This window comes from Mytilus edulis, chromosome 3 (assembly GCF_963676685.1).
Source record: "Mytilus edulis chromosome 3, xbMytEdul2.2, whole genome shotgun sequence".
Lineage (NCBI taxonomy): Eukaryota > Metazoa > Mollusca > Bivalvia > Mytilida > Mytilidae > Mytilus > Mytilus edulis.
In genome coordinates, this window is record NC_092346.1 from 51,339,138 (window position 1) to 51,366,642 (window position 27,505).

The following is a 27,505-nucleotide window of genomic DNA, read 5'->3' on the forward strand; positions in this document are numbered from 1 at the left end:
TAATATCACTTGATTCAGCATAACTAATAAAGTGTAAATCATACATAAAGTACTTGCATATTTTTTTTTTACAATAATGCAGTAAAAACTTTTTTCAGAAATAGCAAAGTTACAACCTAGAATCAAATGACACTCATCACCTCTTTCGTTTGAGTCACATGGATTACAGTTTGTTACTTAGCTTGTGGTATTCCTCAGACGAAATACACATCATTTTAAAACCACTTCTATATGATTGAACACGCATCTAATTAATTAACCATCAATTGTAACAGAATAAAACAAGCTATTGGACACTAATTGAGAATTTTGACAGATCACTACTAAGAACATGAGTTATTTAAATATTGTATAAATCAGTCGATAGTACACCAATTTATCATATATGAGTGAATTTGTGGTTTCATCTAGAGCTACTGTTGTATACTATAGTGGAAGATAGACATTTGTAACATAAAGTAAGTAAACCAAGTTATGGAAACAAGAATAAGAGACATAAAAAGGGGGGGGGGATTAAAAACCCATCTTTGTTTTATTTTTTTTAATTATCTAATATTGATTGTATTTAATACTTCCATTACTAAAGTTCTCATATCTTAATCACAATGACTTTGATTACCAAAGTGGCCAGCAAGTTGATAGATTCTTGATTGTAAGGATGCACTCCCCGTTCAGTAACGGATCTGGAACTTTTTGTAAGGGGGCCCACTGACTGACAAGGGGGCTCCAGTCATGATTCAGTTATTCCCTATATAATCAACCAAATCCACCTCCCCATGGATCTGCCTATGCCGTCTAGTATAATGTTTTGTGCTCGAATTTAAAAAGTTTAAAAAAAAAAAGAAGATATAAGATCTATGTATTTACAAGAGCCACATAGTTTAGTACTCAATCTCGTTATAATTATAGTATATGTTCATATGCTTCGACGAGCACGCGAGTTTTATTGGATCTGTATTTGATCACTTTACAATATTAAAACTTTTATTAGTTTATTATCACAGAAGAAATATACTGCTCACACAAAAAATAGAGACAATAAAAAATCTGCCATCAACACACAATTATACCGGATTCTTGACGGACGACGAGCATATTAATTATAAATTTAAGTGGCCAGATTTTCTTGCTGCATTGAAGACCCATTGGTGGTCTTCGGCTGTTGGTCGGATTGCTGTCGTTTTTACATATTTCTCATTTCCAGTCTGATTATTTATTATTTTGCTATTTTTGTTACAGGAAGATCATGACGATCAAGACAGACGATGACAGTTTCTTTATAAAAGATCCAGAGTATAATGACATAACAGGAGAAATAGAAGACGAAATAAACGTAACTGAAGAAAGTGTGAGATTATTTTATAAAATGAAAGAAGAATATACAAGTGCATTAAATCCAGTATTTACAGTTCAAGAGATTGAAATTTATAACACTGTTTATAAACCTGTTCAAATTAATAATATATCCTCCCTGCCACACGATGTTGAAAATTCTCAGAAAGAACGAAAATTGATCAAAAAAAAACCTTCGGAATGCCAAATTTGCTTCAAAACCTTTTCAACTAACGGGAATTTAAAAAAGCATATTGATATACACACAGGAGATGCTATTCACAAAAGGAAATTTCAATGTGATATTTGTGGAAAAAGTTTTGGGAGGAAATACCGACTAGTTAACCATGTAAGATCTCACAACGGCGATGGTACTTACGAAGATAAAAAGTTCAAGTTTGAATGTATAGTGTGTGGAAAGCTTGTGAAGGAAAAGAGGGAGTTTGAGGATCACATGAGAGTCCATACAGGCGAAAGACCTTTTCAGTGTGATCTGTGCCACCTCTCATTCAAACAAAGGAGTTCTCTCAGACGACACAGTAGTGTTCACACTGGAGAATTGTCACACAAATGTGAAGTCTGTGAGCGATGTTTTGGACAAAGCCAACATTTAACTCGCCATATGAAATGTCACAACCCGTCAGCTACGAGAGAATACAAATGCGACCTCTGTCCAAAAGAATTCACCGAAAAGCATCATCTCTTACGACACGCTCGCTTACATACTGGTGAGAAACCTTATAAGTGTGAATTTTGCGATAAACAATTTACTTTTCACACCTCTTATACTAGTCATCGGAGAATTCACACCAATGAAAAGCCATACGAATGCAGTATCTGTGATAAATCATTTACCCAATTGTCAGGATTGAAACTGCATATGCATGTGCACTCTGGAGAACCTCGGTATCAGTGTAAAGAATGTGGCGAAACGTTTGGCAGACACAGTAATCTTAAAAAGCACAGACTAGAACTCCATCATTGAAAATGTATATACATGTTCCATAATTTGTTCCACTCATGAATGTTAATACTATTGTCATTACTTTGTCACCTATATGATAAATATAGTTTGTGATTTTCAATATTTATTAAAGCTGTTATCATTTCAAGTTCCTTTTTTTTTTGTCATCATGATATCTGCTTGGTTTAGTTTTAGCATATTTAATCTCCAATATGACTAATGAACTAGATAGAAAAATAACGTCTACTTCAAAACATACGTAAATAAACACACAAATGAACGCATAGATATAAGAAGGTGTAATGTGACTTCCAATGAGACAACTCTCCATTCAAGTCACAATATTTAAAAGTAAACCATTACAGGTCAAAGTACGGACTTCGATTCGGAGTCTTGGTTAACACCGAACACCAAGCTACAAAGGACCCTACAATTTACTCATGTACAAGTGTAAAACTTTTCAAAAGAGAAAACTAACGATCTTATCTATATAATAAACGAGAAACGAGAAAAACTTATGTACCACACCAACAAACAACCACACCTGAACATCAAGTTCCGGACTTAGGACAGGTGCAAATAAATGCAGCGGGTTTTAACATTTTAATAGGTACCAACCTTCACTCTTACCTGAAACAACTATGTAACACCACAACACAGAAAGACACACTATAAAATATCAATTGAAATGTATCTGACACTAACCAATTTTTAAAGCAGGAAGATATAAACATATATAAGAAATTTGATGACACGAAGTAATGTACTTCAAGAACAAATCGAATGCGACTTATTGTAGAATAAGCAACAAACAAACACACCTAGCTGTGTAATATGATGACTTGTGTTTGTATATACACGAACCAAGTCATAGAAATAATTTGTTTAGGAAATTAACGATGGGATATATATATGATAATTGCTTTGATTACTCTTGCTAAGACTTTCGATTCACGAAGGAACCGCGAAAACGAAGTCAATGGCAGGTGAATTCGGCTGGTAGGACATTCCCACCTCGCAGTCATTCCGTATAAAACATGTAACATATTCACATTGTACACGACATATACACCAAACATTGTTGGCATTTTGCTTAATTTATCCGAAAAAACGGATTTTGCTATGATTCGATAAGTTAAGCGAGACACGTTTAAATAAAATCTGCATTGTATTAGACTGGCAATGTACAACACTTCCATCTTTCCATCTGTAATTGGGTTTTAACTATGCTTTAAAAAGGTACATATACATTACTGTAGTGTATCAAGTATATCATTGCATAGAGAGAGCACTGTTGTTTTTATTTGGTTGTATTTATCAATATATCTAATCATTCAGCAATATAGGACCATTCGTCTATAATGAGCATCACTGCAAATTTGGTCTTTCCTTTGTAATTTCGCGAGATAAACAGATAAAACTTTTTTTTCTAAAACAGTGGTAGTTCAGTGACGGGAGAAAGTATGAAGGTGCGTTTGGGTCATAATTCATTTTGTTACACATTCGCTAAGAGGTACACATAACAGGTCGTTCACGAACTCTGGAAGTACACGTAGCAATTTATTCATGTACCCTAGAGGTACACGTAACACCTTTTTCATGTACCATAGCGTTACGCGCAACTATGTGTTCATGTATTCTAGAGGTACACGTAACTTTTTGTTCACATACATTAGAGTTACGTGTAACCATTTGTTCGCGTACTCTAGAGGTACACGTAACTTTTTGTTCACATACACTAGAGTTATTGTGCTTGTCACTCTCGCTTTCAGCATTCATCACTGGCTAGCAGCTTGCTGTGAAAAGGAGAGCCGAGTGCGTAAGTCTTTCCTGCCAGTTACAGCCTCTCATGCAGTAAGACCTATGTGGCCCAGATATGGGATCCTCCACGAGGTGATAGATGGAAACTGGGCACCTCACGGCTCCAGGCAAAACCACAAGGTCTCGGAGGAGGTTTGGCCCCTAGATGCAAGGCATGCTAGGCCCACCGGTGAGTGGATATGCCCTGGTGCCTGCAAACCAAACCCCCAGCTATGGGTAAATAGTCCCACTGCCTTGTGGGTGACTGTGGAAAGTCAAAGGCTATGGGAGACAACCCAGAAAGAAATCCGGACAGATGCAATCCGTTAGCATGGTAATGCAATCATCTACGGGAAGGACTACCCATAGAGAAAACCCGGCCCACCAGAGTGGAGGTTGGACGTTGGGCTAACTACCCAACTTCGTACCAAGAATGGTGTACTGCTGAGGAACCAAACATGACACATTTGGGGGAAAGCCGAAAGGAAGCTCAAAAGCCGATCGGTTCCATAGTAGCGCCAAAACAAAATATGTATATAGGATGTTGGAATGTTAGAACAATGGCAGACATATCAAAAGCAGCACAAGTAGCGAAGGAAATGAAAAATTATGGTATGGACATACTAGGTATCAGTGAGAGTAGATGGAAAGGATCGGGTGAAACCAAGCTTCAAAGTGGAGACACGGTGATATATGTCGGGGATGATGAACATCAAGTCAAGGGAGTAGCCATAATGATGAATGAAAGAGCTAAGAAAGCATTGATGGAATGGACACCTATTAACAAGAGAATGATGAAAGCAAGATTCTATTCAAAGTATAAGAAACTGACAGTTATACAAGCATATGCTCCAACAAATGATGCAAAAGAGGAAGAGAAAGAAGAATTTTACCAACAACTACAAGACAATGTTTCATCCTGCAATAAGAATGATATGCTTATAGTTATGGGTGACCTGAACGCAAAAATAGGCAAAGACAATAGCCATATGCAAGAGGTGTTAGGAAAACATGGAAGTGGGACAATAAATGAAAATGGTGAATTATTATGCAATTTCTGCCAAATCAACGGCCTCCCCATAACAGGCTCCATTTTCCCACATAAGGAAATACATAAAGTAACATGGAAATCCCCTGATGGAAAAACAACAAACCAGATAGATCATATAATGGTACGAGGGGACATGAGGACATCAATATTAGATACAAGAGTAATGAGAAGAGCAGATGTGTATACTGACCACTACTTAGTAAGGTCAAAGATCAGACTCAAACTGGCAAGAAATAAAGGTTATAAGAACAAATGCAAAAGAGAGAGATATGACCTAAACAAGCTAAAAAGTATGGATGTAAGGAAAAAGTACAACATTGAAGTGAGAAACAGATTCCAAGTACTGGAAGAAGGTAACATAGAAGATCCAGTGTTGAAATATGAAGGTGCAGTAGAGATATACACTGAGGCAGCTAAACAGGTATTGGGGAGCAGTAAAAAGATCAGTAAACCATGGATAACCAACAATACATGGAAAATGGTTGATGAAAGAAAAGAAATTAAAAATAAATTAGAAGGAACTAGATCGGAAAGATTAAAAGTGAGACTCAACGAAGAATACAAGCAGAAAAATAAAGGGGTTAAGAAAAGTGCCCGAGAGGATAAAAGGAAGTGGTACAATATGATGGCTGAAGATGCAGAAAAAGCAGCAGAAAATGGCAGAAGCAAAGAGCTTTATATCATCACTAAAATCCTAACAGGTGAAAGAAAGAGGCAACACACAGGAGTAAAAAGTAAAGAAGGAGAACTGAAAAGTGAAAGAAATGATATATTGAATAGATGGGTAGAACATTTTAGTGAAGTTTTAAATAGGCAAGACCCTCTTCGTCCAATTTCAGAGGAAGATGTAGATATGGCCGAAATTATAATAGACGAGATCGATCTAGGAGAATGGACAGTAGATTAAGTTAAAAGAGCACTGAAGAAGACGCAAAATGGGAAGTCAGCAGGAACAGACAGTGTAACACCAGAGCTTATAAAGGCAGACATCGACCTTACAGCAGAGAAAATGGCAGAAATATTTAATAGCCTATGGGAAGAAGAAAATTGGCCATCAGACTGGAGAAAGGGATTGATTTGTAAGATCTTTAAGAAGGGCGATATGACAGATTGCAACAACTGGAGGGGAGTGACGCTTTTACCTGTTTTCAGTAAAGTATTCTGCAGAATGCTAATAGAAAGAATAAAAGAAGGAATAGGCAAGAGATTGAGGAATGAGCAGGCAGGATTTAGACCAAAAAGAGGAACAACTGAACAAATGTTTATCCTTCGAAACATACTCGAGCAAACAAATGAATGGAGGGCAGCTTTAATAATACTTTTTATAGACTTCGAAAAAGCATTTGACTCAGTCCACCGAGAGAGTCTATGGTATATCATGAAGAGCTACGGAATACCTGACAAGATCATAAGAACCATAAAGGAGATATATAAAGGATTTAAGTTCTGGATCATGCGGAAAACAACTGCAGACAAAGCCAGAGGGATACGATGGAACTTTAATACTGTTCTAGAAGATCTTGACTTTGCTGACGACATCGCACTTCTTTCCTCAAAATTTAGCGACCTTGATGAAAAAACACAGAAATTAACAACTGAAGCTGAAAGAGTTGGAATGAAACTTAACCCCAAAAAGTGTAAAACTCTGAGATCAAAGCAAACAAAGAATAAAGAGTTGATAACACTATACGACCAGAAAGTAGAAGATGTAGACAAGTTCACATACCTTGGAGCAGTCATGGACAAAGAGGGAGGAGGAAGTTGTGACATCAAAAACAGAATACAGAAAGCAAGAGGGACATTCCATCGCCTAAGAAATATATGGTATGCAAGAGGAATTGGCCGAAAAACAAAAATACACCTATATAAATCATTAGGTAGACCTGTATTATTGTATGGATGGGAAACATGGAAACTAACAAACATTGAAGAAAAGAAACTAAATACTGTAGAACACCAATGCCTAAGAAAGATCCTAAATATAAGATGGCAAAGTAAAACATCAAACAAAACAGTAAACGAAATAGCTAACACCAGAAACATCAGTTGTGAAATCAGAAGGAGACGTTGGACATGGATAGGACATATTTTAAGGCGTGAAAGAGACAACAACAGCTATGTAGCTCTACAATGGGCACCTGAAGGGAAAAGAACTATAGGAAGGCCAAAAACTACATGGAGAAGAACAACAGAGAGAGAAAGGAACCAACAAGGATGGACAAGTTGGAATGTAGCCAGAACAGCGGCAAAAGATAGAAAAGGGTGGAAAAGCAGCGTGGAGGCCTTATGCGACTTCTGGCGCGGAGAGAATTAATGTTAAGGTAAGAGTTATTCGCGTACTCTTGAGGTACACGTAACTACTTGTTCGCATACTTAGAACAACCTTTATACCCTATGCAAAATTAACTCGTCTGCTGTAAAATATTTAAGTAACCATGAAAACATTAATTACCTTTTTAAAAATATTAAAACTCGATTAAATTTATTGATTTAAACCAAAATTTATATTTAACAAGAATTTTGGTAATCATATTGTGTACATGGAAACCGTATTTTTCGTTTTGTTACATCAGTTGTTGCCAAAGGAGTAGGTTCAGTAAGACCCCTTTTTGGCCCCACAATTAAGCAGTTTTGCAAAATTGTCAAAATGTAATCTTTTAGCTATTTTTTGGAAAGTAGAATGCTTCTGCTACATAAATATGTGCTGTTTTTGACAATACAATGCACATATATTGTGTACTAGCATCATAAAGTCATGCTAAATTACTGAAATCTTCACAATTATAGCATTTTAGTTAAATTTTAGACGGTTTCCGTCTTTAATGAAAGTGGCCGCATTCGTGTTCATTCATAATATTGAAATGTAAGTTGTATTTGATGATAATACATAACATATATAAAGGTTGAGGATGAACACGGATGCGGCCACTTTCATTTTTGACGAAAACCATCTGAAAAGTGACGTTTTTTGGCATATTTGATAGATTTTTCATATTTAAGCTTCAATCGGAGCGTTTTTAATGACTGAATCAGTTAAAATCTTTAGCATAAACTAATCGAATCATTTAAAATAGACACTTAAGTGTTTAAAAAGTGTCCTAAATATCTCGTTAGATGAAACTGATATTTGGGGCCAAAATCGGTCCTTACCGGACCTACTCCTTTCAAGCAGTTTTTACAGAGTTATCTTCCGTATTCAATACACGTTCTAAAATGATATAATTAATTTCTTTCATTTATAATTTTAGACATCTGCATTTAGTTCACGGTGGGTTTTTTTAACTTTGTCAATACTTATAACTTATAAAAATGTATTCTTCTGTTGCAAGTAGTTGAATATGGGGGATGATGAAATTGTGCTGACAAAGATAATCCACTTTTCAAAGAAAGGGATGAAAGGTTTTCTGTTGCAGTTAGCGGCAAGAAAAAACAGTTACGCGAACCTCCAGAGTACGTGAATAAACAATTGCGCGATTGCCAAATCTCATGGAAACGTGAACAAACAGTTACGTGCACCTCTATAGAAACGGTTATTGTTTGTTCACGCATTTACTGTTACGTGTACCTCTATATACTATAGGATACGTGAACAAGGTGTTACGTATAACTCTAGATAACTCAAGGGGAGGGGGTCGTGAATAAAGTGTTACATGTAACTCTTTGATATATGAGCGACCTGTTACCTACGTGTAACAAAATGAATTATAAGCCGAACGGCCCTTCATCGAAAGGTGAATGGAGTAGATGAAAATATACAGTAGATGGAAAAGGAGTAGGTTCAGTAAGACCCTTTTTTGTCCCCAAAATATAGCAGTTTTACAAAATTGTGAAAAAGGTAATCTTTAAGCTATTTACTGGAAAGTAGAATTATTCTGCTACATAAATATGAGCTGTTTTTGACAATACAATGCACAAATATCGGGTACTAGCATCATTAAGTCATGCTAAATTGCTAAAATCTTCACAATAAAAGCATTTTAGTTAAATTTTAGACGGTTTCCGTCTTAACTGAAAGTGGCCGCATTCGTGTTCATTCATAATATTGAAATGTAAGTTGTATTTTATGAATATACATATATAAAGGTTGAGGATGAACACGGATGCGGCCACTTTCATTTTTGACAAAAACCATCTGAAAAGTGACGTTTTTTTGCATATTTTGTATATTTTTCATATTTAAGCTTGAATCGGGGCGTTTTTAATGACTAAATCAGTTCAAATCTTTCCCAAAAACTAATTGAATCAATTGAAATAGACACTTAAGTGTTTAAAAAGTATCCAAAATCTTTCGTTAGATGAACTTGAAATGACCCTGACCTAGGTCCTACGCCTGGTTTTGTGAGATCAAAAAAAAAAAACTACGAGTGCCACAATAACGTAAAATCCGATGTAAACCAACCTGAATTATATGAAGATTAATATTGAAGATATATAAATAGAACAAGTCAAAGGGGTCAATTGAGCATTTCCGTCACTTAGCGTCCGTCGTCGTCGTTAGTTATAGTTTATTAAAATTATCTCCTCTAAAACTGCGGGACTAAATTTATTCAAACCTTATAATCATCTAGATATATAATTAACAAGAATGTGTCCAAAGTACACGGATGCCCCACTCGCACTATCATTTTCAATGTTCAATTGACCGTGAAAATTGGTAAAAAATATAATTAGGCATTAAAATTAGAAAGATCATATCATAGGGAACATGTGTACTAAGTTTCAAGTTGATTGGACTTCAGCTTCATCAAAAACTACCTTGACCAAAAACTTTAACCTGAAACTCGCACTTTCATTTTCTATGTTCAGTGGACCGTGAAATTGGGGTCAAAAGTTTAATTTGGCTTTAAAATTAGAAAGATCATATCATAAGGAACATGTGTACTAAGTTTCAAGTTGATTGGACTTCAGCTTCATCAAAAACTACCTTGACCAAAAACTTTAACCTGAAGCGGGACAGACGGACGAACGAACGGACGAACGGACGGACGGACGAACGGACGCACAGACCAGAAAACATAATGCCCCTCTACTATCGTAGGTGGGGCATAAAAATATATGTCCGGTGACCTCGTTTACCAACCAAGATACCTTACACGGCTAAAATAGAACATAGGGGGATGCATGTTTTGTCTATTATTCTGAAAGCTGCTGTCAGACGAATAGTAACGGGAATGAGTTGTTGCCTTTAAATGATAAATTTTGTCTTCTTTTGTTTTTCATTTCGCCTATAATCTTGAAAAATAGCATAAACTATTAGCAAGACAAGATCTACATAAATGTCACATGATTGAAAATGCACATAGATCAACACTGACCACCAATCTAATTAATTAAACACAATTAATGACAGAGTGAAAAAGACTATTCCACACTAATTGAGTCGTCTAAAATTTGACAGATCACTATTTAGATCAAGAGTCAATGAATATAATTGTCCAAATCAGTCGATAGTTCACCAATTTATCATATATTTGTGAATTCTATAGCTACTGTTGTTACTATAGTGGAAGAGAAATATTTGAAACCTAACGTAAGTAAACATAGTTATGGGGGAAAGGACATGAAACATTTAGCTAAAACAAAGTAGTTTAACTTAAAACGCACCTATATTTTAATTATTGTTGATAAACATGCACGTATTAACTGTTACAGTATTGAATACTTCCATCCACATAATCACAATTACCAAAATCAAAGTACTGAAATACTGAACATCGGATGACCGCAAGTTCTTGTGGATGGTCCGACAAGCACTTGTCTCTGAAAAAAATCACACCTCTATACCTGAAAGTGAGGTTAATGTACAGACATAAGAAAGTTCGTGCGTGGGTGATAAATAATGACAGGGAATTCATCCTCACCGTAATGACTATTATAATGTAGAGATACAAATCAGTATACTCTGGTTTATTGTTATATATTATATTAAAATACTTGTATATACATGTATATATAATTTTCATGTATTTGAATATCATTTTATTCTACTATATCAATAAAAGTACAGTGCAAGTGCATGGTGGACACGTCACTCTTCTGTAATAATTCAATTTTTCTAATAGAATGGATTTAAGTAGGCATTCGTATTTTCCCGCAAAAATTGTTTAATCATCCATGAAAAGTTATCGTTCCTTGAGATTGCATATTTTCGCTGCGTGTGGGTGGATATTAATGTTTTTATATATAACAAAACATTTTATATTATTAATTTATCTTCTTTAAAATATATTTGATGAATATTCATTGGAGAAATGAATTTATAACAAGCGATAAGGAATGTTAGTTTGCACTTGATTGTGTCTACGTATTCATCATGTTTAAAGATCGGTTAAAAATATTACGTAATGGAAATATAGGCGATAGCAATACACCGGAATGCCCACACGGTCAGGTGATGACTTAGGAAATAATTGTAACAAAAGGTTAACATTTATAAAAAAAAACTTAAAGTCACTGAGAGATCACCTTCCAGATACCAATAATCGCAGAGTCTAAAAAAAATTTAATAAAAAAAATCCAGACAATAAAAATCTGTCATCAGCACACAATTATATACTGGTACCAGATTCTAAACTCTCAGAAAAAAAAATATTCATCTATTTTCGTTTACAGGAAGATAGATTCCACCGATCATGACGATCAAAACAGACGATGACAATTTCTTTATACAAGATCCCGAGTATAATGAAATAATCGAAGAAGAAAATGAAGAAGAAATAAACGTATCTGACGAAAGCGTCAAGTTATTTTATGAAATCAAAGAAGAATATACAAGTGCGTTAGATCTGGTATTTACAGTTCATGAGATTGATATTCATAAACCTGTTGAAATTAATAATCAGATAACCGCCCTGCCACAAGATGTTGAAAAATCTCAGAAAGAGCGAGCAGAGAGTGACGTTCGTCTCAGAATATTCTCTGACAGGCACTCAATGGTCCTACATCGACTGTCGCATACGGAGGCCACACCAGAACGAAGAAAGAAAATGGATGCCTATCATAAAATCAAAGAGGAAACAAAATCTGAGAATAGTATTTCATTAGGTGAAATGATCCAAGATAAATCTTTGGAATGCAAAATTTGCTTTAAAACCTATTCAAGGAGCTGGACTTTAAAAAGGCATATGGAAGTTCATACAGGAGAATCCATTCGTGATAATAAATTTCAATGTGATATTTGTGGGAAAAGTTTTGAGAAGAAATACCGGCTAGTGAACCATGTAAGATCTCACAACGGCGAAATTACTTACGAGGAGAAAAAATATAAGTTTAAATGCGGAGTGTGTGGTAAGCTTCAGCGGGGAAAGAGAGAGTCTGAGGATCACATGAGAGTCCATACAGGCGAACGACCTTTTCAGTGTGATCTGTGCCACCTCTCATTCAAACAAATGAATCATCTCAGACGACACAATCGTGTTCACACTGGAGATATTTCACACCAAGAAAAGCCTTTTCAGTGTGAAATATGTTGCCGATATTTTGGACTACCCCACCAATTGACTCGCCATATGAAAATTCACAACTCATCAGCTACGAAAGAATTTAAATGTGATCTTTGTCCGAAAGAGTTCAGCGAAAAGCATCATGTCGTACGACACGCTCGCTTACATACTGGTGAAAAACCTTATAAGTGTGATTTTTGCGACAAACAATTTACTTTTCACGCTTCTTACACTTCTCATCGTAGAATTCACACTAACGAAAAGCCATACACATGTAGTTTATGTACCAAATCATTCACACAATTGTCAACTTTGAAACATCACCTACATGTGCACTCTGGTGAACCTCGGTATAAGTGTAGAGAATGTGGTGAAACGTTTGGCAGGTACACTTATCTTCAAAAGCACCGACTAGAATGTATATACCATATAGAGCATAGACAATAAGTTGGGAATGAATTTATTTCGGTTATATGAATGTTCTTAATGTTGTTATGACTTCGTCATCTAATAATGTCATTTGTGATTTCTAATATTAAAGCCGTTTTAGTTTCCATTCCATATTATTTAGTCATTTATTTATAGTATTTGCAATACATCACATTATTAAACACAGCATATATCTGACACTTACAAATCATTGCGGTATGAAAATATAACACACGAGATAAATTATTTATTGTACAATCAACAAAACAATCAAACAAACCGAGCTGTGTAATATAATAACGTATGTTGGTGTAAACGAATTAAATTTTGCTTTGAGTATTATCACGTAACTTCCAAATGGGACATACAAGATATCTGCTTGGTTTTCCCCTCTGAAGCCGAGACTACAAAGTCAACAAGGACCATGAAAATGCAGCCAATATCAAGTAAACCATGACGGTCACAGGCACTCGTCTCAGAAAAAAATTCCTATATACCTTTATATAACACTATTCACAGGCACTCGTCTCAAAAAAATTCCTATATATCTTTATATAACACAAGGTACTTAACTCGCGATTTAGAAAAATGTCAGGCGGTGACGAAATTCCGTTATATGCCGATTTCTCGGCTGTCAACCCAACTACTGAAAACTTGTTATTTTGTAAATCTACATTAATTTATCTTCCCAATGGTGTGAAACACGCCTACTTTTGTTGTCGGAATCATCCGTAGCAATCCTACCCAAGGATGTCAATCGTAATTCTGAGACGAGTACCTGTGATGACGGTCGGACGTATCCACCTTGCAATCATTTGAAATCACAGTATCTTCAAAAAGCGGATCTGATTACTCACTTGATCGTTGACCAACAAACAAAAGGCACTTGTCTCAGATTTAAAAAAAAATAAAAAATTAATATAACACTATATAGGATCCCCCACCCGAGACAAGTGCCTGTGCAACAAACCATGAAAATGTCAATTCCAATTTATATAACACCGGACAGACACGTACACATTACAATCATTCCAAAATAATATTACCGGACAGACACGAACACATTAAATCATTCCAAAATAATATTACTGGACAGACACGAACACATTACAATCATTCTAAAATAGTATTTCCGGACAGACACGAACACATTATAATCAATCCAAAATAATGTTACCAGACAGACACGAACACATTCCAAAATAATGTTACCGGACAGACACGAACACATTACAATCATTCCAAAATAATATTACCGGACAGACACGAACACATTACAATCATTCCAAAATAATATTACCGTACAGACACGAACACATTACAATCATTCCAAAATGATGTTACCGGACAGACACGAACACATTACAATCATTCCAAAATAATATTACCGGACAGACACGAACACATTACAATCATTCCAAAATGATATTACCAGACAGACACAAACACATTTCAATCATTCCAAAATTATGTTACCGGACAGACACAAACACATTACAATCATTCCAAAATGATGATACCGGACAGACACGAACACATTACAATCATTCCAAAATAATATTACCGGACAGACACGAACACATGACAATCATTCCAAAATAATATTACCGTACAGACACGAACACATTACAATCATTCCAAAATAATATAACCGGACAGACACGAACACATTTCAATCATTCCAAAATTATGTTACCGGACAGACACGAACACATTACAATCATTCCAAAATAATATTACCAGACAGACACGAACACATTACAATAATTCCAAAATGATGTTACCGGACAGACACGAACACATTACAATCATTCCAAAATAGTGTTACCGGACAGACACGTACACATTACACTCATTCCAAAATAATATTACCGGACAGACACGAACACATTACAATCATTCCAAAATAATGTAACCGGACAGACAAGAACACATTACAATCATTCCAAAATAGTGTTACCGGACAGACACGAACACATTACAATCATTCCAAAATAATATTACCGGACAGACACGAACACATGACAATCATTCCAAAATAATATTACCGTACAGACACGAACACATTACAATCATTCCAAAATAATATTACCGGACAGACACGAACACATTTCAATCATTCCAAAATTATGTTACCGGACAGACACGAACACATTACAATCATTCCAAAATAATGTAACCGGACAGACACGAACACATTACAATCATTCCAATATAATGTAACCGGACAGACACGAACACATTACAATCATTCCAAAATAATATTACCGTACAGACACGAACACATTACAATCATTCCAAAATAATATTACCGGACAGACACAAACACATTACAATCATTCCAAAATAATGTTACCGGACAGACACGAACACATTACAATCATTCCAAAATAATGTTACTGGACAGACACGTACACATTTCAATCATTCCAAAATAATGTTACCAGACAGACACCAACACATTACAATCATTCCAAAATAATATTACCGGACAGACACGAACACATTACAATCATTCCAAAATAGTGTTACCGGACAGACACAAACACATTACAATCATTCCAAAATAATATTACCGGACAGACATGAACACATTACAATCATTCCAAAATAATGTAACTGGACAGACACGAGCACATTACAATCATTCCAAAATAATGTAACCGGACAGACACGAACATATTAAATCATTCCAAAATAATATTACTGGACAGACACGAACACATTACAATCATTCCAAAATAGTATTTCCGGACAGACACGAACACATTACAATAATTCCAAAATATTATTACCAGACAGACACGAACACATTACAATCATTCCAAAATAATGTTACTGGACAGACACGAACACATTACAATCATTCGATACACCGACACTGACATAGTCAGTATCATTATCATCAACCAAAACCAAAATCATGAAAATGAGATAATAGTCATACGAACCCTGCCATCCAGACGGACAAGTACACCAATTTTCCATTTATCAAATATTGTTGACCTATAATTGCTAAAGTATTTGAATCAAAGAGCTGAAAGCTCTGAAGAAAAATGACGCCACTGTCTCTAATATTGGGATAGTTTTTATGCAAGTCTTGATTTTCACATACCGTAATTAGTTTAACAATGCAACATGTCTCGTAAGCATATAATTGATATTCGTATATGTGTGTGTGTGAAGTGAAGGTGCCAACTGGCTGGGGTTTTTTTTTAAGACAAATGAATAGGTCAAGACTACCTGAATTGTACAAATAAATACCGTAGAAAGGCTTCTATATTTCTCACTGGTACATAGGCTGAATCCGGGTCCGTTCGCGCCCATTCACGCTTGCACCAACTCAGGTTCGCCCCCTTTCACTTTCACACCCTACATGTTCGCAACTAATCTTAATTGGTTTTGTGTTTAATAACTCTGTAAGCAAGTGTTTTCTTATAAGTATAATTGTTGTCATTGTCTCAAAATAAAGTGAGACAGCATTTTTTTTTTGTGTTGAATAAATCTTAATCATGTTTTGGATAGCGTATTGTTAAAGATAATAATAATCGTTTCTAAATAAAGTGGTATTTTGTCAACGTTTTATTTAGCGTTGAATAACTCTTAATCATGTTTTGGTTAGTGTATTGCTATACTTTGTTTCATTGACCTCTTTCATAATGAAGTGAGATTCTGACTATTTTTTTTCTGTGTGTTGAATAAATTTTATCATGTTTTGGTTATAATAGTGGAATGCTATATTTTGGTTCCTATATTTTATTGTTTTGTTGTTTCAGATCAAAAGGCTTAAAAACAATTATCTTTTGTGTTTTTCCTTTAAAATCTTCAATGTTTTACTCATACCAAGCTAAAAATACATTCAGTATTTACACCAAAGCAATTTAAAACAACAATCATGATTTTCCAATTATTCAACTTGAATTTGAATTAAAATTGGGCGCGAATGAGTAGAGTGCGAACGGACCTTGGGTGTGAACGTGCGAGGTGCGAAAGTGTATTGGGCGCAAACAGACCTGATACCACCTAGTCTGAACCCCCTTCTCCCACAAAATATGATGTAAATTAAAAACAAATTGTTCAGAGAACAATTGAAGTCTTTCCACTAGAAAAGATCTATTTTTATATTGAAATATGAAAAATCAATTTAAAATGTTAGTTCCTATGGCTTTATGACGTCCTATTAACCTTTGACCTTGACCTCAATTTCAAGGTCACAAACCATGGACCTTGAATCAAAATATCCTAGGTCTTTAATATGTTTGGTTAATGAGTACTACCACTTGACGCGTAATTTTAAATGTAAGATGGACAAAAACTCCCTTTTATTGTATGCGCAGCCTTTCAACCAAAATATACAAGTAAGGACATGTCGCAACTAATAATTTATGAAAAATTATTTGTCAAAATGTCATACAGTATTTGAAAAGAAGTGAAAATAAGCCAAAATCAAAATTTATAATATGACCTTGACCTTTGACATTGACCTCATTTTCATTTTTAGTACCAATGACCTCATGAAGACCCTAGGTCTCTATCAGTTATGGTTTACCAGTTGAAAATGCATATCGCTTGAATCAAATGAAAAAGGGGGAATAACTCTCATATGGAGTCCCCATAGAGCTATGGTTCAAACGAATATTCTTATCCTAAATATGTAACGAGCAATTTGGTAAAATAAAATCTTTTACGGTTACGAAGGAGAGGTGGCCACAAGAAAAACAGTGTTTGGGGAGATAACTCTTACAACGTAATGTATTTTGTTATAATTACATTTGATATATGTTTCATTATAATACTTTATTCTGATTGGCTAACTGCACATCACATGTTATTCCTCAAGCAATTGCATCACTCAATAAAACTTTTCATTCATGATAACACGTGGTCCCACAATAAAGTGCACAGATGAATTGAATAAAAAAGTTATAAAATTCGTGTTTTCATGATCCTAGCTAAAAAAAGTAATTATAAGTATTGAATGTTTCTTTTTGTAACCTCATAGGGTTGCAAAAGCGTTGACCGTGTGCACATTTTTAGAATGAAGCGCTTACGCGCTTCATACAAAAAGTACTTCGGTCAACGCTTTTACACCTCAATGAATTTACAAAAGAAAGCATTCAATACTTAAATGCAGTTGTAAATTTTTAAAGCAAAAAGAGTTAATACTAACTTTCACTTTTTTGGATGTTCATTTACATTTTGAATGTATTTATTTTTCTCAACTACATGAATTTTTTGGTGTATTTTTAATGATATATATGAGTAGTCCAAATAATTATTACATCTGGCAAGGCTTTTTAAATTTTATTCTGGGACACCTTCCTATGACCACAAGGCTTATGTTAATTTTTTTCTGGGACGCCTTCTTAGGAAGCCTTCCTACGAACGTCTTACGAAGGCGTCCCAGAAAAAAATAAAATAGCCTTATTGGATATTTTTATGCATTATTTAACCAGTTAAGTCTTTTACAGGATTGTTTGTTTAATGCTGTTTAAACATTACTGAAAAAAAAACACCTTAAATTTGCTAATTATTTGGCATGAAAGTTTGATTTATTGAAAGGGACTCATAGTTTTTCATTTAATTTTAATAATTGTCTAATGCAGTAATGGTTAAAACAATAGCTTCGTTGTTTACTTTTATACACAACAACATATTCACTTTGGTCTCGTTGTTTACCTAATATTCACTATGTACTTGGTAACAGTTATTAATTAATTGAATAGAAAATATTATAATAAATATTATTGGAAGCCGAATTGACGTCAAATAGGTGCCGATTTGACTAAATGCCAATTTAACCAGGTGCCGACTTGACTTGTACGTTTCAATTCCTCTGCGATCGTTTGCGGTATTTTCTTGAGAAAGCCTATTTTCCATCATCAAAGAGAAGAAGAAACTGCTTGAAATGATTCCCGAACGCTTCGTGATTGTTAAAATAAGTTTAATTCACTCAAAAAACAATTTTAAAACTTGCGATGTTTAAACAGGAAGTTTCAAAAGCACGTGTAAAAGAAGAAATTAACCGGTGAGAGTGGAAATCCGTACATAACATATATCACTATAGTACGACTTTTAAAGCAAAACAGTTTCATCCTTTTGTAAAACAGTCTTTAATATACCTATCACATTAATGTTTGAAGGGTCTTAAGCTTATTCAAACCATATAAGTCGGTATGAAACACCAAAACGGAATGATAATAACCGATTACGTTTTGTAGTTTACAAAATTCTGGACTGGTTCCTGTCAAACTACAACACTTTCTTCGACTGTAGTGGAATACAAACAGAAACCAGTTAGTTTGTAAACTGGTTCCTGGCTGATTACTACACAATGCTCATGCATAATGATAACACAAGCACATTCCTCCAGTTTGTATTGAAATTAGTAAATACGAAACCAAGCGCGGTAGGCAGAGAAATCAGGTCGGCAGTTATGGAACAATGACTGCGTCATTTTCCAAAAACGGATCTTATTTTAAATGCGTGGCTTTGAATAATAATGTCCGAAATTGGTGTAAATTCCGATTAAACCCTATCAGACGAGCATGCACACATTGCAATCTTAATTTCACCAAAAATAAATGATTAATGGCGAAAACTCAAAGTTGGCCAATGAATCAAGAAATTACCTAAAGGTCAGATGCTTTGGTGGAAACTACAAATCATCAAGCATCTGTATACAAGTCCTAGTCATGTCTCGCTTGCGACAAAAGCGAGACAACCATTAACTTACTATGACTTATCAAATCCAATGTTTGAAGTTGTCTTGTGTTGAAAAAGGAATTAAATTTTGTGTGTATTCTTCAATCCAAACGCGGTAATACTTTTTTTTCTTTTAAGCTCATTTTTCCTTTCTTTTCTTGTCTTTTGATTGGGTGCGTAAGTCTCGTTTGGTTTGCTGTTGAAACTTTAACACTTATATGAACAAAATAGTTCGGAACTGAACTTTGCAATAAGATTGCAAACTAAATGTGCCAAAACGGCACGAATGCTCCCAAAAGCACGAAGACATTTTTAAGAGGAAATTTGATAATGAAAGTCTGAATCACTGTTATTTTTAAGTCTTCCCTCGTCATTTCTGCATAAAAAACATAAGTGCATGTAACCAAACGTGAACTAGTTTTGTAACTTAATCGCATTGATATAACCTAATAAATTTCTTCGCTGAGCTCTTCTGGATACGACCGCAGATATCAAACATTGAAAAGTTGGGGCCAAAATAGACACATTGTCCAAGCTTGATACATGTCTGAATTTGGATTGTAATTAAAATTTTGACACAAAATAGGTTTCTGACAGAATAACTGTAGTCAAAGAACTTTAAATTGGTTAAACGATGTGAATTCAATATCAATGATTTGCTTTTGTGCAATACACTATGCTGTTGCGAATTAAATGAATAGCGAGTTTTTGATATTCTAGGTGTCAGTTGATCCCGGCCTGCCTCTATATCGGCAGCAATGCCATGCATCATCCTAGGCATTGTCACAGCTAGTTTTCCCTACAACATGTAAAGATCCCAACATCAGCTCCCATAGATGTAGTCGAGAGTCTTAGGGAAAAGAACATTAAACAGAACATGTTACAGTACACGAATATCAACCTATTTCTTGTTATAATAGATGTGTTGTTAGATACACAAAATATACAAAGAGCAAATAGGTTAAAAAATCAGAGACAAGCACCGATGTTTATTATGACTGAATCTTCGAACACCAAAGAAGAAAACGATGAAACATACCACTGACATTCTAAAATTTAGTAAGCCGCCAAGATCTACCAAAATAAAAGAATTGTTTACGGTCAAATTATTGAAAACTTAATTTAATTAAAATCGCCTAACACACCTGTTAATCCGTTTTAATTGGATATATGAAACGTTAAATAAACATAGATGTGTCATAATTACCTAATTGGACCGTTAGTTGACTAGGGGCCATTTTCGATGAGAAAAAAACATGTGTATCATAAACGGATGAACTGAAATACTGGTAAGTTTTAGAAAAATGCATATAAAATTTCATACAAACATTTTTGGATATAACTAGTACCCGGTATACTTAATGTTTTCTTGGTGTAAGTCAACTGTAATAATGGTAATGTGTTCACGCTACTAGCTTTTAGTGTGTCATTGGGTTGATGTCTCATTAATATTCACACTTTTAAGATATATATATATAACTTTACTTTTAAACCTGGACATGTCGCAAAAGTATTAATAATCCCATGAAAAATTATTTATTACATAATCTTCTTTATATTAGAAGTAAATATTGTATATTGTATCGGTTTGATCGCTGGTCAAGTTTAAATCTGCCAGTATTCGGCCCCTGATAAGTTTTATTTACTTTGTAAGGTAAACAGACCTGTATACTGGTAAGTCAGTTTACAAGCTTTATTATAGAGTTAAAAGACCTTTACTGGTAAGACATTATTTAAGTTACATGTACCATATATTTGACAAAAACCAGAATAATGCTGCACGTAAAAAAAAAAGTTATGTATATAAAGGACTGCACATTATGGAGAACATAACAAGCAAATAGCCTAGCCATTCCTGTAAAAAAAAGTTGACTACTAGTATCCATCATTTACCTAGGCAGCAAATCTACTGTAACTTTTGGAGTGCCGCTCTAATTTTGAAATCTGGTATTTTATGATTTTGTTTCCATTCATTCACTTCTCCTACATTGATAATCATCTGAATTTTGATTGTTATTTTGTGCTTTTATCATTTTACAGGACAGGATGACGTTAAGTAAGGACTGTGAAAGTTACATCATAAAAGATCCTGAGTATTATGAAATAATGGAGGACGAAATACCAATAGAGGATGACATTCCCGTAAACGAAAATTGTAAAAGGTTATTTTATAATGTCAAACAAGAGAATATTAATGGAAAACATGTCGTTTATACGGTCCAGGAATCGGAAGAGCCCGACGTATATGACATTGACAATCAAATACCGCCTGATTATGATTACAGAGATTTTATTGCGACCAATAGGAAACAAGTGAACAATTTAAAGTATCGGAGAAGGCATAGTCTCCGGAAGTTTTCGGGCAAACACACTATAATACAAAAACAGCTGTCACATGCTGCGGAATCAGTAACACAAAAAAAGAAGATGTCCGAACACAAAATTGAAAAATATTATGAGCTTGATACTCAAATAAAACAACCAACAGAAGATAAAACGAGGGAATGTGAAATTTGCTTCAGGACTTTTTTGAAAAGAAGCAACTTAAAAAGACACATGGCTGTCCATGCAAATGAACCGGTTTCCATTAGAACATTTAAGAATAAGATTTGTGGCAAAACATTTGGGGAGAGAAGCAATCATCAAAGTTCAAAATCTCACAATCATAAAATAAAAGAGGATCTGAAGAAGTTCAGATGTAAACTGTGTGGAAAACAAGAGTCGAATAAGAGAGATTTTGCCAGTCATATGAGAGTTCATACAGGCGAGCGACCTTTTCAGTGTGATCTGTGTCATCTCACCTTTAAACAAAAGAGTGGTCTCAGACGACACACTAGCGTCCACACTGGAGAATTTTTATACAAAGGGAAGCCTATCCAGTGTGAAATATGTGGACGTTTTTTTGGACAAAACCAGCAGTTAACACGCCATATGAAATGTCACAATCCATCATCTACGAGAGAATACAAATGCGGTCACTGTCCAAAAGAGTTCAACGAAAAGCACCATCTTGTACGACACGTTCGCTTACATACTGGTGAAAAACCCTATAAATGTGATTTTTGCGACCAAAGATTTACTTTTCACGCTGTTTATGCCAATCATCGAAGGATTCACACGAAAGAGAAACCTTATACGTGTGGTTTGTGTGACAAATCATTTACACAAAGGTCAACATTGGACTTTCACATGCATGTGCACTCTGGAGAACCTCGTTATAAGTGTAAAGTATGTGGAGAAAAATTTGGTCAGCACCATCGTCTGAAAAAGCACAAACTACAATTAAATCATTGAAGATTTATGTATTTTAAAGGAAATTTTAGCTAAGTGTTGTGACTTAGGATTCGCTGTCTACTAGTATCATCCGCGCATTAAATCTGTGATAGTAACCTTTCACTTTTCTTAGCTTTGTCATTAAAGACTTATCATCAGTTGTCAGTTATTAATATGTATTTATACAATAGTGTTAAGATAACAGAATAGACAAGAATCCGAGAGTATTGCATGGATATATAGTCCCATGCCGGTTAAAAATTAGCTGTACTCGGAACAAAATGCTAACTTTATCTATAACTTGTCATGTAAATTATAAAACAAAACAAACAAATATCAACTCAATATCTTCAAGCATGACGAAAAAAATTTGGAAAACTGATTTTTTTTTAAAAGTCCAAGGACCATATACATTTTAAAAAGAAAAGCACGTTACTAAAGATAAAGAGCTTTGTGTCCATCATTAATGTTGGTTCCCAACAGGCTAATTTATGTCAAAGGTATATTCAAACACTTAAAGAAGAAAATCAGTAATGTTGGTTCACAATAAGCTTATTTATACCAAAGGTATATTCAAATCCATAAGTCGAAGACAAACTGACAACACCATGTATACAACAAAATTAGACCAAAGACTCAAATGTCATTTACACCTTATACAATAATATCAATAAAGCAAATAAACAATAAACAACTTAGGTATTTAGGTGGTATATAGTATATCAGACATCTTGGTAAACGATGTGCCCAGGATACTGTTTTAAATAAATCATTTGCAAAGATGCAGTTGAGATAACCCTAATGCCGCGTAATATATGACTGCTGCTGGAATCTTTCAATATCTGAACGTCAGCATTTTATCTAGCTTCCGAGTGTAGTAAACATATACACATCATCAGTACACAAACCTCCTACAGCACGTACATATGAATAGTGGATTAAAGACAAACAATCAAAGAGTAGCAGACTTCGAAGGATTCCATCAATACTCTATATAAATTGATTCACTTACGAATATTGAATGCAGTTGGTTAATTAATAAAACATATTGATTGATGTGTGGAATGTTTCTGAGTGTGTAGATATCAAGTGCTACAGTATGGTGGAGGAGAAATAAGTGTATCTTATTTACACGATTAAGGTATGTCTTTATCTTTTAACGAAAGGCAGTATTAATCAGTCTCTATTTTCATTCAATGCATATTTACAAAACTATGCCCACTAAAAGTTTATAAGGGTAACAGAGCTCAGCAATGTGGGGCGATATTAAATTCACTACCACCACCGATTGCAAAGAAATACCGAAAAGCATAGGCGGATCAAGGGGGGGCCCTTTAGTGGGAAAAATTTGGTTGATTATATAGGGAATCATTGAAGCATGACTGGAGCGGGGCCCCCTTAGGTCAGTCAGCGAGTCCCCTTAGGAAAAGTTCTGGATCCGCCACTGGAAAAGTCATCAATATATAACCCGATTCCACAAAGCAAACATAATTTACACATGTTAAGGCGGAAATGCTTGGGACGAGACATTAAGATGACGATAGATTTAAGGGTTATCGATAATAACTGATACACGGAAACACAAAAACTAAAATTAATATAGCATGTATAGTATCGCTATAGTAGTAAGCCGAACTTAATAAGTACTTGTATGAAAACATCATATCAATCGTTTACTAGTATTTTATATATAGTATGAAATTCAAAACAGTGTAGCTGTGGCCATTGATTGACACATTAAAATCATTCATTGACTGGGACAATTTAGGTGAACGTTTGTATGTAACGACCAATGCTCACTATGTACTTTTTAAAGACACTTAAACTATGGGGTCACCAAAGGTTCTCAACACCTAAATAAAGTAATTCGAAAAATTAATCAGAAATAACACGATATTTTGATTTATGTCAATTATATAAATCAAAACACAAAGGTTATTCCTGATTAATTTTTCGAATTATTTTATAATTAAAGGCGTTAAGAAACCTTTGTTGACCCCACAGTTTAAATGTCTATCGTAGGTACGTCATGAACAGTGGTTGTTACAGACAAACGTTCACGTAAATTGTCCCAGTCAATGGATGATTTTGACGGGTCAATCAATGGCCACAGCTACACTGTTTTGAATTTCATACTAAATAAGGAAGAGATTAGATAGGGTTGCATGCCAGTGGGACAACTATCCCTGAAGACCAACGCAAAACATGTGAATGATTAGACTCACGGGGCGGGATTTCAACCCTCCCATTTATTTGTGGCTGTGGTACATAATAACACAACGCAAGCATAAACTAAAACCCATTTACAAAATACTAATACATTGGTACAAGACACAAAAACAAATGACACAACCACACAACGTAACGATCTTAAAAAGTACTTGCAGTTATTGAAAGTAAGTTCAATAACCAATTTCAACAATAATAAATGGAACCTATGCTATCAATATTTCATATTTTTATCCTTTTTTAGTGTTCAATAAAAAAAAATGAAATGGCTTCCGAGGAACACAGCAAATCTTATACGTTGAATTGGGTACTTATAAAAACTATTTCCTTGAAGGTCAATTATCTGTCGTGAATCTAAGCCGCACACCAAAAGTGTTTTCTAACTTTAACTTTTAATAACCCGTAAAGGATAAATGCGGCTTTATTTTTTTAAATCTGCGATATTCGTGTTTTTTGTTTCTGGTTTTCCCGAATCTTAATTGTAGTTTTATGCTATTTTCATTTCACAGGATGTTTTGAAACACATGAATTATGGCTTGCATTAAAGACGATGGAAATTACGTTATAAAAGATCCTGAGTTTTATGAAATAAATGAGGACGAGATACCGATAGAAGACGAAATAACCGCAAATGAAAATTGTGCAAGGTTATTTTATCATGTCAAACAAAAGTATATCAATGGAAAATATATCGTACATACAGTCCAGGCATCTGAAGAGCCCGACATGGACGACATTGATAACCAAATTCACCAAGATGATTATCACAGAGATTTAATCAAGACCAAAAGGAAAGATGTGAAATCGTATCGAAGAAAGCGTGTTGGGTGTGACATTTGTCTCCGAAACTTTCCGGACAGGCGCACAATGATTCAACACCGCCTGTCACATGATGGTGAAAGAGCAAAACAAAAACAGAAAAAGTCAGAAAATAAAAAGAAAAATAACCACAAGATAGGTCCAAAAATTAAAAAAACAAAAAGAGATAAAACTTTGGAATGTGACATATGCTTCAGAACCCTTTCAAGTAAAAGCAATTTAGAAAGACATATGGACGTTCATTTAAGGGAACCAGTTTACAATAGAACATTCAAGTGTCAGATCTGTGGTAAAACGTTTGGAAAGTTCAGTCGGTATGAAAGTCATACACAAACTCACAACTCTGATATAAATAACGATAACAAATTTAGATGTGGAGTGTGTGGAAGGGCAGAAAAGGGCAAAAGAGATTTTGAAAACCACATGCGAGTCCATACAGGCACACGGCCATATAACTGTGATATATGTGACCGCTCCTTCAAACAGAAGAGTCATCTGAGACGTCACAGTCGCGTTCACACTGGGGAATCTGCCTTATATAAATACAAGGGGAAAATTATCCAGTGTGATATATGTGACCGCTCCTTCAAACAGAAGAGTCACCTGAGACGTCACAGTCGCGTTCACACTGGAGAATATGCCTTATACAAGGGGGAGATAATCCAGTGTGATATATGTGGACGAAATTTTGGACAAAACCATCAACTCATTCGTCATATGAAATGTCACTATCCCCCTACCACGAAAGAATACAAATGCGACTACTGTCCAAAAGAGTTTGCCGAAAAGCATCATCTTGTTCGACACGTTCGCCTACATACTGGTGAAAAACCTTATAAATGTGATACTTGTGACCGAAGTTTTACTTATCATGCTGCTTATACTTGTCATCGAAGAATTCATACAAAAGAAAAACCATACACGTGTAGTCTGTGTGACAAATCGTTTACACAACTGTCAACAATGAAGTTTCATATGCACGTGCACTCTGGTGAACCTCGTTATCAGTGTAAAGAATGCGGAAAAAAATTTGCGAAGCATTCTGATTTTAAAAAGCACAAAATTTGCGAAGCATTCTGATTTTAAAAAGCACAAACTAGAATGTAATCATTAAAATGTGAATTTTAAACGTTGATAAAATGTGATTGTGATTTACTTTTAAGTCCAATGGCAAATATTTCATTCAGGTTCAGGACTAGCTGAACAAATCTAACTCATATATTAAGATAGCACCATTTTAGTCACGTGTTTATTTTGCACGAAATACATAATATCCATATTTTCAACAGAGCATAAAGATTGATTGATTCTTACGTTCTTAATAATCTTACTTCAAATCTAATACATTGTCCTATTTTTCCATGTTGATGGTATTATTTATGAAGTGTAAAAATATTTTGATATAAATGGACACACTTATCATAGGCCAAAATAAAAAAATACTTGAAATTTTGGTGTTTT

At 34.7% G+C, this 27,505-nt stretch overlaps 3 protein-coding genes across 3 annotated transcripts in view; 2 read left to right on the plus strand and 1 right to left on the minus strand.

The window, feature by feature from the left end:
- Positions 1-27,505, minus strand: part of LOC139516754 (coiled-coil domain-containing protein 167-like) — a 40,703-nt gene that overhangs the window by 10,065 nt on the left and 3,133 nt on the right. The window lies entirely within an intron of this gene.
- On the plus strand, positions 108-2,376 carry LOC139516753 (zinc finger protein OZF-like). The gene is made up of 2 exons (XM_071307038.1): positions 108-458; positions 1,240-2,376. Exon 2 carries the CDS (start codon positions 1,247-1,249, stop codon positions 2,315-2,317), a length of 1,071 nt encoding a protein of 356 aa, XP_071163139.1. The 5' UTR covers positions 108-458; positions 1,240-1,246; the 3' UTR covers positions 2,318-2,376.
- LOC139518166 (zinc finger protein 271-like) lies at positions 20,673-27,176 on the plus strand. Its single transcript, XM_071309858.1, has 3 exons — positions 20,673-21,012; positions 21,764-23,008; positions 25,766-27,176. Exons 2-3 carry the CDS (start codon positions 21,770-21,772, stop codon positions 27,122-27,124), a joined length of 2,598 nt encoding a protein of 865 aa, XP_071165959.1. The 5' UTR covers positions 20,673-21,012; positions 21,764-21,769; the 3' UTR covers positions 27,125-27,176.

What these genes read in the sequence shown, in the direction of transcription:
- LOC139516753 (XM_071307038.1), top strand. Translation starts at nt 1,247, where the DNA reads ATGACGATCAAGACAGACGATGACAGTTTCTTTATAAAAGATCCAGAG.
- LOC139518166 (XM_071309858.1), top strand. Translation starts at nt 21,770, where the DNA reads ATGACGTTAAGTAAGGACTGTGAAAGTTACATCATAAAAGATCCTGAG. An exon ending in AAAAGCACAAACTACAATTA is followed by an intron (nt 23,009 to 25,765) that starts AATCATTGAAGA and finishes ATTATGGCTTGC; the next exon opens with ATTAAAGACGATGGAAATTA.